Source organism: Dicentrarchus labrax, unplaced genomic scaffold (assembly GCF_905237075.1).
Source record: "Dicentrarchus labrax unplaced genomic scaffold, dlabrax2021, whole genome shotgun sequence".
In the NCBI taxonomy this organism is placed as follows: Eukaryota; Metazoa; Chordata; class Actinopteri; family Moronidae; genus Dicentrarchus; species Dicentrarchus labrax.
The window spans coordinates 30,170,862-30,184,503 of NW_026136706.1; the positions used below are offsets into that span (position 1 = coordinate 30,170,862).

At 41.4% G+C, this 13,642-nt stretch overlaps 1 protein-coding gene across 2 annotated transcripts in view; it reads left to right on the forward strand.

The window, feature by feature from the left end:
• itgb5 (integrin, beta 5) overlaps positions 1–13,642 on the forward strand; it is a 52,419-nt gene that overhangs the window by 2,943 nt on the left and 35,834 nt on the right. For both annotated transcript variants that reach the window (XM_051404476.1, XM_051404475.1), the window contains exons 5-9: positions 1,043–1,211; positions 3,684–3,845; positions 5,274–5,369; positions 5,741–5,830; positions 7,352–7,486. In XM_051404476.1, the coding sequence (XP_051260436.1) occupies positions 1,043–1,211; positions 3,684–3,845; positions 5,274–5,369; positions 5,741–5,830; positions 7,352–7,486 (652 nt within the window). The remainder of the gene's footprint in view (positions 1–1,042; positions 1,212–3,683; positions 3,846–5,273; positions 5,370–5,740; positions 5,831–7,351; positions 7,487–13,642) is intronic.

Here is a 13,642-nt window from a genome sequence, read left to right on the forward strand (position 1 = left end):
AAATCATGTATAGTTGGATATCCTGCGGTTGCAAGAATGAGACATTTTTCATATCTGATAAAGCAGAGTAAAAATGGCCCCTCTCCTCTGGGTTGTTGATGAGGGCAAACTGAAAGGGAGCAGAAGAGATAGAGGGGGGGGGGTAAAAAGCTGTGGCACACGCCGTTTGCCCCGGAGGTGAGACCGCACTGCACTAACTCGCCGCCTGCCATCGCGCATCACTTCCCATCTAGGTTATGGTCCGTGTGCGTGTGTGTATGTCACACACAGCGAGGCACAATAGGCAAGTAAAGGGATAGATGTCACCATTTTGACCCCTAAGCAACCTTCTGCCATTGCTCACCCCGTATATATACAAGACGAGAAAAAGATCAACTGGATCTTGAGGAATGTCTGATTTTATGTTGTTATGTTCCACCGTTATCAAAGCGAAATGACCCATCTCCTCTTGAAATAAACTCTGTGTTTTATTTCTGTACAAACTAGTCAGTTTATCATGTTTTCAGGCTTGGGGAGTAACAGATTACATGTTAGGATGCAAAAAACTGTAATCTATTACAGTTACAGATGTAATTCAGTTAGTTATATTTAGGAAAAATGAGGATTATTTAGCAGGATTACAATTTTAAAATACATCAGTTTTTAATTGAAATACACTGAGCAGAGGACAGAGTTTTGATTCTAAAAAGCTTTCCATTTTCCATTCTTTCTGTTTCCTTTTTCTTTTCTAAGGTTACATTGTTCTGTTGTCTTATAGAATACACTCACATCAATACTTTTTATTGACACTTCCTTTGTTTTGTCTTTATTTTCGTATTTTGTAATCCAAAAGTAACAAAGTAATCCAGTTACATTACTTTAATATTGTGATACCTGGATCAGGTTACTGACTACATGTTTTAACAGTTAATTAGTATCAGATTACATTTTTAAAGTAACCCTCCCAACCCTGCATCCGAACCTTTTTGCCGCTTTGAATATTGTCCTGATGTGACTTCCAGAGGAAATATCTGGACCTCTAACTATCTATCACCCTTAACAGATACAAGCTGTTCCCCAACTGCGTCCCCACCTTCGGTTTCCGCCACATCCTCTCACTGACGGATAAAGTGGACCGCTTTAACGAGGAGGTCCAGAAGCAGATGGTATCTCGCAACCGGGACGCACCGGAGGGCGGATTCGACGCCATCCTGCAGGCTGCTGTTTGTAAGGTGACAAGTGTCTTTCTCTCTTTTCTTACACAGCCTGACATTCATGCATTGCGGAGTCTTATTTAGTGACAGCACACATTTGGTTTGGATGGAGGGGAAAGCTGCTGTGAAACCGCTGAGACGCCCTCGTGACAAGTATCTATTTGCTTGTTAATTAAAAGCACCGGGGGGTATAGACAGGAAGTGCAGTCTGGTGCAGCTGGTTAAACATGAGGACGAGTCACTGGCAGGCCCAGTCATAACCCTGTTTTCCTCCCAATTTAATTGTTTTCTACAGGAAGAGAATGACTCCCTCCATTGAGCTCCTGCCTTGTAATTTACTCGTGCCTCACTGCAGGCTGGGCCGAGTCTGCCCAAAGGCCTGATTGATCCTAGTTTGTTTGTTAATGTAATTCAGTAGTGGAAGTCAGTTCAGCAAGTCAATGTGAATGTTATCACATGAATATGACTGAAAATCAATAAATTGAATTAAATAGTTGTGTCCAAAAGAAAATACCCTTTTTAGTGCACATGACTTATACACAGTTTATTTACTTGTAAAGTTTCCTCTTTTTTTTTTTCACTGTTAAGTCTTCAACAACAGCAGAAAGCTCAACGTCACACAACATATTTTCTCATCCTCTGATGGGGCATCCACAGCTCTGTTGTAAACAGTACAGGCCAAATAACAAACAAAAGAATGACAGAATCCCTCTCCTCAGTGGTGGCATGCATTAGTCAGCACTCTGTCAGATGCTCACTTTGACGTCGCCTGTTGTTTCCTATTGATAAAGGCCAGGACTGGGCCTGCAGCAGAAAGCTCTGGCTGTTGTTACACTCTCACTGTTTTGTGTGTGTTTGGATCAGTGGTTGTCAGGCTTGTGGGAAGTATCCATTATGGGTTTTTAGTTAATGACGATGCCTGTAGAAACCAGGATTTAAAGGTGTTGACATTAGGGGTGGAGCTGTTGACAAAATTAAAGGTGGGTTTCCTGTTTAGGGGGTCAACATTTGGGGTGTAGTTTGGTATGTTCTTTAGGGGGGAGCAGTTGCCTTAACAAAATTCTGAATACAAACAAAAATTATGCTCTGTTTGTTGCACAATTATTTGAAATATTATTGAAATCACAATATGACGCAGAAGCTACAGTTTATAGATAAAGGTTAAAGGTAATCTGTGTGACAAACAGCATTATAATGAAGTACTGTAGAGCTGCAGAGATGTCCTGGCCGACAAATCTAAATTTGTGATGCAGAAGTAATGCAATTTTATGTTTTTAACATTGGGCAGCCCTATTATTTCTTTTATAACAATGCCCACATTACTAATCATATGCTGAAATCCTGCATCCTCCTTGACTTCATAGGACTCCATATCTTTGGCTGTAAACCCTCCCAATGCTTTAGTTATGGATTTTAAATGGAGAGGCTGTTTAAATGCTGCAGGGAGGAATTGCTCTTTCCTACCAGACTCTCTCCTCCTTGTGCTGTCCGCGGACATACTGTCGACGCAAATGGTTCATCATATTGGAAGTATTGGTGTTAGCTTGAGCTACACATGTTGCACACAGTTGCCATTTTATCCACCACTTTTTTCGGTCATTGTCATTAGGGCTGCACAATTTGGTAAAAACTTCATATTGCAATTATTTTGACAGATTAGTGTGGGAACAATCGTTTTTCATCACAGATTTAATTTAATTGAAAAAAACTATTACCTACCTAGGCCAGGGCATATCTGAAGTACTGTATTTTGAGAATTACAGTACTTCATCATAATGCTGTTTGTCACACATTTAACCTTTGATATGGTTATTGAATTTGACCATTTTGCGATTTTGATAGTATTCAATTAATTGTGCAGCTCTAATCGTCATAGCTAGAATCAGAACCAGAATTGGGTCAATTACCAAGTAGACATACAAGGAATTTGCCTTGGTAAATTGGTACATAAGAGTTAAACATAAACAAATGAAAAAAAAAGGGTATGTTCAAAGTTAGCATAAATGAATGTGCAAAATATTGTCCAGGGTATGTTCAAGTTAGCAGTGTGAACACATTGGTATTTGCAATGGGATAAAATCTAATGCATGTGCAGTAATGTAACACATAGATTCAGTGTGGGTGGTGGGACTTGTTGATGGACACTATGCGTAATGCTCCCATACAGCAGACCAAAACAGTGCTGGTGGATCATCTAACTGTTGGCTACTCTGTCTGTCCACTGGCCATTTCCAGGACTGACTGACAGCTGCACACTACACTTAATCTGTGCCCCCCACCCGTAACTTTATTTGTTTTATTTGTTTTTTTCTGCACATGCCTTTTTGACCTTATAGCCTATTGCCAATGAACCAGGCAATACATACACAACCCGACCTGGCGCTAATAATGTTTCCAAATCTTTGGTATAATCCTAACCAAAATAAATCATAGCAAGATTAGACTGAAAAAACAAAAAAGCACATCTAAGCTGCTGTACTCTGTAAACAGGAGGAGATAGGTTGGAGAAAGGAGGCCTACCACCTGCTGGTGTTCGCCACGGACGATGTACCTCACCTTGCTCTGGACGGCAGGCTGGGAGGCCTTGTGCAGCCCCACGATGGACGGTGTCACCTCAACGACCAGAATGAGTACAGCGCCTCCACAAAGATGGTAAGGAGAGCAAAGTGGAGTTTTATATCGGAGGTGGTCTGAAATAAAGACCCCTCCATTGTCCTTTATGAAATAAAACATTACAGTAACTTAAGAGAAAAGGAGGTGCAGTGTAATCTCATGCTGATATGTAACGCTAAAGTTTATACAAGCTTCTTTTTCAATTTTTAAGTGGAATTATCTTATAGCAGCAAATTCACCCTGCAGCTTAAATGCTCTAAGAAACTTGGAACTGTACATGGAATTTACTGTTACACTCATTGCCATTGGCCAATAAACCTCTTTTCTTTAGAAACTCCAGCTGTGAAAGGACGCTTTAATTTCTATTGTTTACTCAAAGAATGACTAAGCAAAGTGCCTGCTATGTGGAGCCCGCTACCTTCTTTGATGACAAGGGTTTCCTGGCTACACTTGGTTCATAGCCAAGCCTGCATTACCGGATTTACATAAGTACTTCTCATGTCAAATGTATTAGCAAAATCTGTCTTAATTCCAAAGACAAACTTGAGTGAATTCAGCTGAAATTAGGCATTTTTTCAATTCTTATTTAACCCGACGACTTAAGCACTACTTGCTTATTAAGCCTGTGGTGGTAATTGCAGAGGGAAGGGCCAGTACACACATCCACACCTGGAGGCTGCTAGTAAAACCACTGAATAGACTGTTGACTTGTAAATACATGGCTGAAATATCTGTCTTAGCCTGCAGTTTCTACCAAACTCTTCTAACTGACTCGTGGAGGAGTTTGGATATGAGTTATAAAGCTAATGAGGAGCCAGTGGATTGTTTTTGTTAGACGCAGAAAAAGCATACAAAGAAAGTCTTTCACACATAAGTTCATGCTGTGTTTGAAGATGCCAGAGGACTGATGATATAAAAACTGATCAATATCATGTGCTCATATTTTCAAAAGATTAATTGGTAGCTGTGTTCATCATACAAGAGCTACTGGAGAGAAACTCTGTTGTAAAGGGAGAGCATTGTCCTTTGACTTTAGTCCTATTATGTCTTACACTTCTATTTCTCTTTCTGTTTGTGGGACACATTGTTCCACATTTTTGGTTTTGACCGTTGGACTGGTGATGGATACGAATCACTGGGAGTTTTTTTATTTTCTCGGTCCGTCTGAGATAAATATCTCAGTAGGGACTGAATTGCATCCAATGAAAATAAGCAAATCTTAAAGTGCAATCTGGAGAGCTCTCAGACTCTTTGTTTCTGATAGTGGAACGAGATAAACATGAGCCCAGAAGAAGAATCCACATCCACCTTTTACTGTGGCGTCAAAAGGCCAGCAGAGCAATGTAAACACAGCACTGGGGTCAGAAGGGCATCAACATTTGTAAGCTAGCTTCCAGACTGGGAACTCTATATACGGTATGTGTGGACAAAAATACCCATAATGCCTCTTTCCCTGTCTCTCTACAGGACTATCCCTCACTGGCTCTTCTCGGAGAGAAACTGGCGGAAAATAACATCTTTCTCATCTTTGCAGTGACGAAACGGCTGTACGTTATTTATAAGGTACTTCGATTTCACCGTTTTATCTTAAAGGTGCACGCTGCAGGATTTGGCCTTGCGTTGGGTTGGTTGTTGTCTTTATATTTTTCTCAAGATGAATGCCTTGTCTTTTACTACAAACCAAATCTACCTATGAAATACAAATAAAGTAACCTTGAACCCTGTGTGCTGCCTGAAGGATGATGTGAATGATCAGCACACAGCAAACTGGTTAGAGGGTGGCGTCGCTACAGATAAAAACTTTTAGTGGGTCTACACATTGTTTGTTTGGAAAATCCTGCACAGTATGCCTTTAAAGTACACATATATGTATTATTTATTTATTCTTTTGTGTTAAGGAGACTAATACTGCTCTCATTTCTTCCATTACAAAGAATTTTACTGCACTCATACCTGGAACTACAGTAGAAATCCTGGACCAGGACTCTAAGAATGTCATTCAGCTGATCATCACAGCTTACAATGTGAGTAAAGAAAGTCTGCGCTGGTATGACTGTCTGTGTGTCTGGTTTCCTGTGTGTGTGTGTGTGTGTGTGTGTGTGTGTGTGTGTGTGTGTGTGTGGGTCAAGTTACACACACCACACAGAGGGATTTGAGAAGAAAAGATAAGAGGAGAGGGAGGAAGACGGAGGCAAATTCTTTAAAGTCTTCCCACTACTGTGACACAGTTAATGAGCCTCCAGCTGACATGGTGGTTGCACACAAGCTGGGTTTCTCATTCTAGGGTACTGAAGTGGTTTTAACAGCTGACTTTGTTGCAAATTAGATTTTTTCATAGAGATAGGGATAGAAAGGATTAGTCGATTAATCTTAAAAAGATAATAGTCTTTTTTTTTTTAAGTTGCTAACCTAGGCAAACGTGCCATGCACTGGGTTCAGCTTCTCAGATTTGTTGGAAGTTGAATATCTTTGGGTTTTGGACTGTTGGTCAGTCAAAAAAAAAAAGGGTGGACATTTTTCATTATTTATTATATTTGACTTTCCTCTGTTTCTTGCAAATTGTGTGTTTTTTGAAACCAAAGAACTGCACTCCATGTAGTCAACCTTTCCCCAAATGTTTTCCTGTGTGGGTGTACACATTTATCCTCGCCTTAGGAGGAACTGCATCCCGTTTTGGCCCAGTGGGAGCGTATTTCTCTGTGACAGAAACTCGTGTCAGACCCAGACTTTGACACGCTCAGTGTGTGGGAGCGGGCTCGAAGGAAGCGCGTTGACTCACGGCCTTATTAACATTCCAGCTGCCACATTATATCCGCCACTCCGGGGGCTGTTAGCTAGATGGGCTTTGCCAAAGCACTGTGAGGTTAACGTTGTGTAACCAGCTCATTTTTCCCCTCAAGTTTGACTGTGGCACAAAGCTGCTCTTCGCTGGGATTGTCTTAAGGGTCCGAAAATTGCAATTGTGTGTGTGTGTGTGTTTATGTACGTGTTTTGTGTGTGTGTGTGTGAGAGATGTGGGGGGAGAGAACAAGGGCACGCTTATCCATGTGCACGGAATACGATCCTGATTTATCCGTGGCAAAGCTATGCCACAGTAAATGACTGACTACAGATTGGATCTTGCACAGATCCAGATGCAGCTGGCATTGCAAACAGCCATGGTATTTGACATCCACACAACCTGCATCCATGCACAACGCTTGTGGTTTTGGTAAAAAAAAAAAAGTCCATAGAAATGTGCCTAACCAAGGCCATACAATTCCCCATGTTTCACTCTTTTCCACACTGTTACTCAACCAGAGCTACAGGCCTGAAAGGATAGACTGAGGTGCTTTTAATATAAATGTCTAAGTGGGAGGCATCATTAATTTGGCTCTAGTTTCAGGACACAGGGAAAATGTTTAAAAAATCCTCCGCTCACTGTTGTTGCAAAGAAGTCTGAAAGGATTCATTTTACCATCCAACAAAAGTTCTCTGTTTTAAAACCCTGAGTTGCCAACCTGCATCCAACGGTCTCTGTGTGCTTCCGGGTGTGTTCTCCTCAGAACATCCGTTCTAAAGTGGAGCTGTCTGTGTGGGATCACCCAGAGGACATCAGCCTTTCCTTCACCGCCACCTGCCAGGATGGAAAGCCGCTGCCGGGCCTCAGGAAGTGTGCCGACTTGAAGATAGGAGACACAGTGAGTCCCTGTCCACCCTTTCTTCACACCTTACATTTTAAAAATTTGATGCATCCTGCAAGGCTACTGTAGCATCCTGGCTACTGTAGCATCCTGGCTTTCTTCGCTTGAACTATTTCATTCTTTTGGGTTATGAAAAACTTTATCTCTTGCTTTAAGTTCACCCCAAGGTCACAAATACATACTTGTGCTCTTACCTATAGGGCTATTTATCAATCTAGATAGTTTTCTTTGTAAACGTGCATCCACTCAGGGGCGAGAGGCTCGTGCTTGTGACAGCGCAGGATGTAATTAATGCCCTTCTCAGTTGAGCTGTAACATTAGCTTGCTCACCTAGCACCAGATAGCTCACGTTCAGCTATGGTTGGCGATCGTAGTTCAATAGAAAGAAAATAGTTTGTACATGAAACTGCTCATAACAAGGTCTGTGGATTATCTTGAGTAACTGGGTCATGATTTCCTGAAAAAGATGTTGCTGTTGAGTTTTTGGCGCTTTCAGCACCACAAGACGAGTGCCATCTGGTTCCATTATATTGGAGAAAAAGCAGGCATCAGCAAAACTCAGCAACTCACAACAAAACAATGTAGATGATTAGCACTACAGGTAAGAAGAAAAACATGTTTTTGATTTTGTGGTGAACTGTCCCTTTAAGGAGATGATTTACTGTGTTTGTCAGTATGGTGGTTGTTCAGGGTGGCTGTTTTTGAATCAATCAGATTTTCCATGACGACATTTTGCCAAATGATGTTCTGAAAGCAGTGGCCTGTCCGACACATTCAGTTTTTGATTTTGTCCTAGGAGCTGTTCAGGCCATAGCATAGTCCTGGAAGATCATACACTTATGCAGTCGGTGACCAACCAGCTCACACACCCATGTACACTGTACATTGTTGCAGGACGCCTTAAACATAACTGGGACATTTCTAATCCTACAATTCCTCCATGCAGCAGAGTTAACAATGGCACCCCCCCTCTAATGGCCTACTGCACTGTGTGAATAATGATTATGCTATGTATGAAAAGGTTTGCTTACACAGACACACCTCTATGAAGTGCACTAGTGCTTCAGAGTTTGTATTTGCGAATTGAAACCACAGGCTCAAAAAAAGCCCCTGGCTTGTTCTGCCAGAACACATTCAGAGCAGCATTTGTAGAAAAACTGAGGGCACATGGAAATCGTTGGTTGAGAGTGGAAAACAACCATTTCAGGGGTTGCAGATTTCAGGCATTTGGAATATTTACCAATTATTTTTATAAGGATTCTTTCTTTAAGGTTGCTGCTCTCACTGCACACATTCCCATGCAGACTTGGAGTATATTCCCCCCATGCTTACAGCAGCAGATGTAAAAAAAAAAAAGTTACATTTTAGTTACAAGTTAGTCATTTTGTTAATTCCATAACATGCAATGTGTGGAATAGGCTTTAAGAGGTTTCAGGAAATCTAAGTAGACACGTTCCGATCTTCCCAATTCTGATACCTGAGCGTTGTGTATTGGTGTGTATGATTGCTATCATTGTTGCATGGCCTGGCTCAGGTTAAATCCTGACCCAAGGCGGGTCATGATTTTCTTATTTCTCTCCTGGGAAACAAAATGGTTAACCGGACACTGCTGGGAAGTAGCAGGATCCGGTTTTGGGGCTAATAAATGATGTGTTACTGGAGCGTTGCCCAGATATGCATACTGGCCGATACCACATTTGACATAGTATTGGAGGAATTTCTGACATTCAGATATGATTTGCTATAGATACAAGTGCTCAGGAGTTTTGTTAGAAAAGTGTATTCATATGTTTCAGTGCCTCATTTTGAAGACGAAGACGGTATATATGAGAAGGCATCCACAATATCTTTCTGCCCGGTGAAGATGCAGATGTAGTCAGGTCTTATTTGTGCTTCAGAAAGCTATACTGCTTAGGGCTTGACAATACACCAAATGTATCATCAAGTGCAAATATACCCTCTAATATTTATTTTCAGTCATAGAGTCTAGCTCTGACCCTTCTGCTCTCCTCAAAGTGAAATTCAGAATCCCAGTCAATGAATAAAGAAAGCAAGTTGTGACTTGGCAGTCTCAGGCAAACGCTGTGTGACCTTTGAATCCTCTTGAAGTGAGTTCCTGTCTGATGAAATCAAACTGAGGTGGAGGGGAGGGGGGGTTATTTTGCTCTTCACTGAAACCAAAGAGACGGTATTGGCACATGTGAAGAAAAGGAGCCACAGTAATGAACGTCTCACTGACTGACATTCACTACAGGACACATAGCTTCCCTTTCATATAGCTGTGGACCTCTGCCTCTTATTAAGGAATGTAACTGATTTGTAAACTGTTGTTTAACTGCTTGATAATGCTTATCGACTAATAGAAGGAAAGAGCCAATTATCATCACACAGCTCTCTTGGCACAGACTGTTCATTCCTTAGGGAATCTTTGCTCTCTTGCCTCTCAGCTGGATTCAATCAACAGCCGATACAGTTATGGGAAACTGTTAAAGTCTCACCCTCTGTCCTTTTAGCTGCGCTCAGACAAACAACTGCACTGCAACAGAAAACACATTCAGCCAGTAAAAATATTGAACCTGGCTCACATTTCTCCTCACAAACCTTCAAGACTGAGGATGAAGTCGATGACTCCCGTGATTATTCAGTGTTTTGGTGTCTGATAAGCATTTAAGCCCCTAGATCAAACTGACTCAAACTGGACTTTGTGTATATTTTTGCCGGTAACTCTTGCAACATATCCACATTATCATAGCCCCTTGAATTGCACACAGGATTGTGTCCTGTACCTGCTGTACTCTGTGGGTCCAGCTTCAATCTCTCAGGTCAGAGTTGTGATTGTGTTGTCCTGGATATAAATGCTGGCCAGTGAGGGAGTGAGAATCTAAATCAAAAGTCCTTTTCTCATATCAACTCCAGACAATGCATGAAGTGTCAGGTCCTGACAGGAGATTGTCCAAGTCAGACGTATTTTTACCCATTGGAAATACTGCATTGGGTATAGGCGAGGGGGGGCACCTGGGAAGAGCATGCAGGAGGAGGAGGACTCCTCCATAATGATGACGTATGATGTATCCACAATATCAACGAAGTAGTGGATAGCAATATACAGGAGAGCAGAAAAGAGTACAGCATGCAGAATGGGTGGGGCTTGACATATCCATTTCTTTGTCATGGCTTTTATAATGGCAATCACCATTATTCTATATGTGTATGTTTTTGAAAAGCCAAGAAGCTGTGCTGGCCAATGACCTGTTCTATTCACACATCAGACATTAAACAGCCTTGTACAAGGTGGGAGTTGGCAGGCTAAGGTTTGTTTAATGCCTGGTCCAACTGATTCAGACATTTGGGTTTGCACATACCGCTCCTCCACATAATGCCTAGATAAAGGACTACACACACTCGTATTGCAAGCTGGCTCACATTTTTACCTCAGTAGATGACCATGCTAACCGATGCTGAAATTCTAAACAGCTTTACTACCAGCCAATCAGTCTTTTACGTAACATTCAGAGTGCTTTCCTCCAAAGGAACTGTTTGCCTCCACATACACATAGTGGGAACAGTTTGCAGCTTAGTTTCCTGGACCCGGGAACTGAAACACAAACTCCTGTGATTAATGGTTGGCACACTCTGACACCAACACCCAAAATTACTTTACATAAAAATGCCCATCTTATTTATTAAGTTTAAAATTACATAATTACAGTCTATATATAGCCATAGCCTTATCTTTTTGTATTGGAAATTATTTCTACTATTTTTTATCTTTCTGTTTCAGTTGTGTGGAAAACTGTTTCATGTGATTGCTCTCATAGTTGGATTGGAAAATTCAAAGTTAGGCAAGCTTTGTGAAACCAGTTATCCAGGATCAGCCAAAACAAGCTTATTGTGACCAGGTAGTCCAAGTGACACTGAGTTGAACTTGCTTTGTGATACAGGCTCCACTGGTTTTTCTGAGCTCCCAACCTGGATACCAGCTCTTCTTTACTTGAAGTGGAATTTCTGGATGGTGCACTGATGGATGACATGCACAGGAGCAGGAAGTCTTATACATTGGGATGATTGAATGTTTGAAGACTTGTGTGTTCTCCATGCTGTAGGCTGTAAGCTTCAGCTGCATCTAGTGCAGTTGGAATGCTTTCTCGGTGACTGTCAGAGGACAAAAGCAGAGGTCAGGTGACACAAGATGAGGGTACATCTTAATTGCTTTGAATTTTGCACAGACCTCTCTCTGGTGGTCACTTTATATTCTATACAGGCAGCAATTAAGATTTGTATTGAGCCCTAGATCCATTGAAAATGCTTGGAAAGGGCAACTCTATACATGCTGTCACACAGTGAGCTTCGGTGCAGTGGAATTCTTCTCCCAAAACCCCCCATGCTCTTCCCTCGGCTGCTTTATTTTCCCAGTTTTGGGATGGGAACGGGCGGTGGAGGAGCTGAGGGCAGTTGAGGCAGAATAACACCAGTGAATGGAAGGGGGCTCTCAGACGATGGGCCTCGCTCACGTCTTTTATCCACCGGCATTGAAAGGAGATGGAGGGTGGCAGCTCAGTCCACTGGGTGCCAAGCTCCCCGGTCTTTGAGGATATGGCGCAGTGCACGGCCCAGGTGTCAGTCACTATGTTGAGCCTGATGCTGCATCTCAATGCCCTCACACAAAAGTAGGCAGGAGGAGGCCTGTGAAACTGCAAGCTATGAAAGAAGTGAACTGGCGGGGGGAGAAATGCTAGCTGGAGTGTATGTAGTTAGGCTGGCATCCTTTTCACTTCGAACACCAGAGAAATGTATGTCCACTGAATGGGCTCATGCATATGAATAAAACCAGGTCCTTTTTTTATCAAGTTTTTTTTTTTTTTTTTTTTTCCAAACAAACCAGAAGCATTTGAATTAGGTCATATGTTGTTTTATTTGACCTTCTGTATGGGGGTTGTCCCAGTTAATTGAATTTCAGGCAGTCATAAGAATTCCATCATCCAGATCCAGATTTTTCCATGGTAACACTGATTTTTTACCATGAGGAAGATCTTTGTGATTATTTTTTTTAGATACAATTTTCAAAGTGTCAAAGGTCCATTGTGTAACATTTAGGAGGATCTACTGGCAGAAATGGAATATAATATACATGGGTATGTTTTCATTAGTGTATAATCTCCTGAATATAAGAATCATTGTGTTTGTGTTGCCTTAGAAAGAGCTGTTTATATCTACAGAGGAAGCAGGTCCCCTTCTCTTTTTATAAGGAGTTCGGTCTAGACCTGCTATATTTGAAAAATGTCGTTAGATAACTTCTGTTATGAATTGGCGCTATACAAATGTAATTGAATTGAATTCTAGAGTCAGCCATGTTGATCCACCAGGGAGGGTTACTTTAAAAATGTAATCCGATATACTTACCAATTACCTGTGTAGTCAGTAATCTAATCCAAGTATCACAATATTAAAGTAATGTACGATGATTACTTTATGTTACTTTTGGATTACCTCAACATATAATATGCCAGTAAAGAGAGGAGGAAAGTTTCTATAAGACAACCGAACAATGTAACCTTTGAAGAAAAACTGATGTATTTTAAAATTGCAATCCTGCTAATAATCCCAATTTTTGCTAAATGTACTAATCTGATTATGTATTTTTCCCTCTTACTACAATGTTTCTTCAGTATCCAAGAACAGACAAACCAAACACTGGCTCTAGATTGGGTCTTTGGGATTTTTTGCATGTTTTGCAGCCACCATAGTTTCTCCTACACACTTGGAAGGCTGAGCTCTATTCAAATGGTTGCAGTATTCATTGTTAGATGCCACTAGTGACTGGTCTGTCACTAGTGTTATTCTACTGCCTACATATGTTTCACTTGTCCCACCTTACACCATAGTACAACCTAACACACTGTCTGTCTCTGCTTGAATGACATTACTCACAAACTGTGCGATGAGGCATTTTGTCAATGAGTTTAGCCTTGGTGTATCTTCTCCTCTCTATTTCCTCACCCATCCCCCCCCAATGTCCTCTATTACTACTACTTCCTCCCAAGTTTTTGCCCCTCTCTCCTCTCCACAATGAGCCACATGATTGGGTGAACTGGCCTCCTCGCGACTCACATTTACAGTAAATTTAATTGTGTCCCTCGTTAACTTATTAAGCTT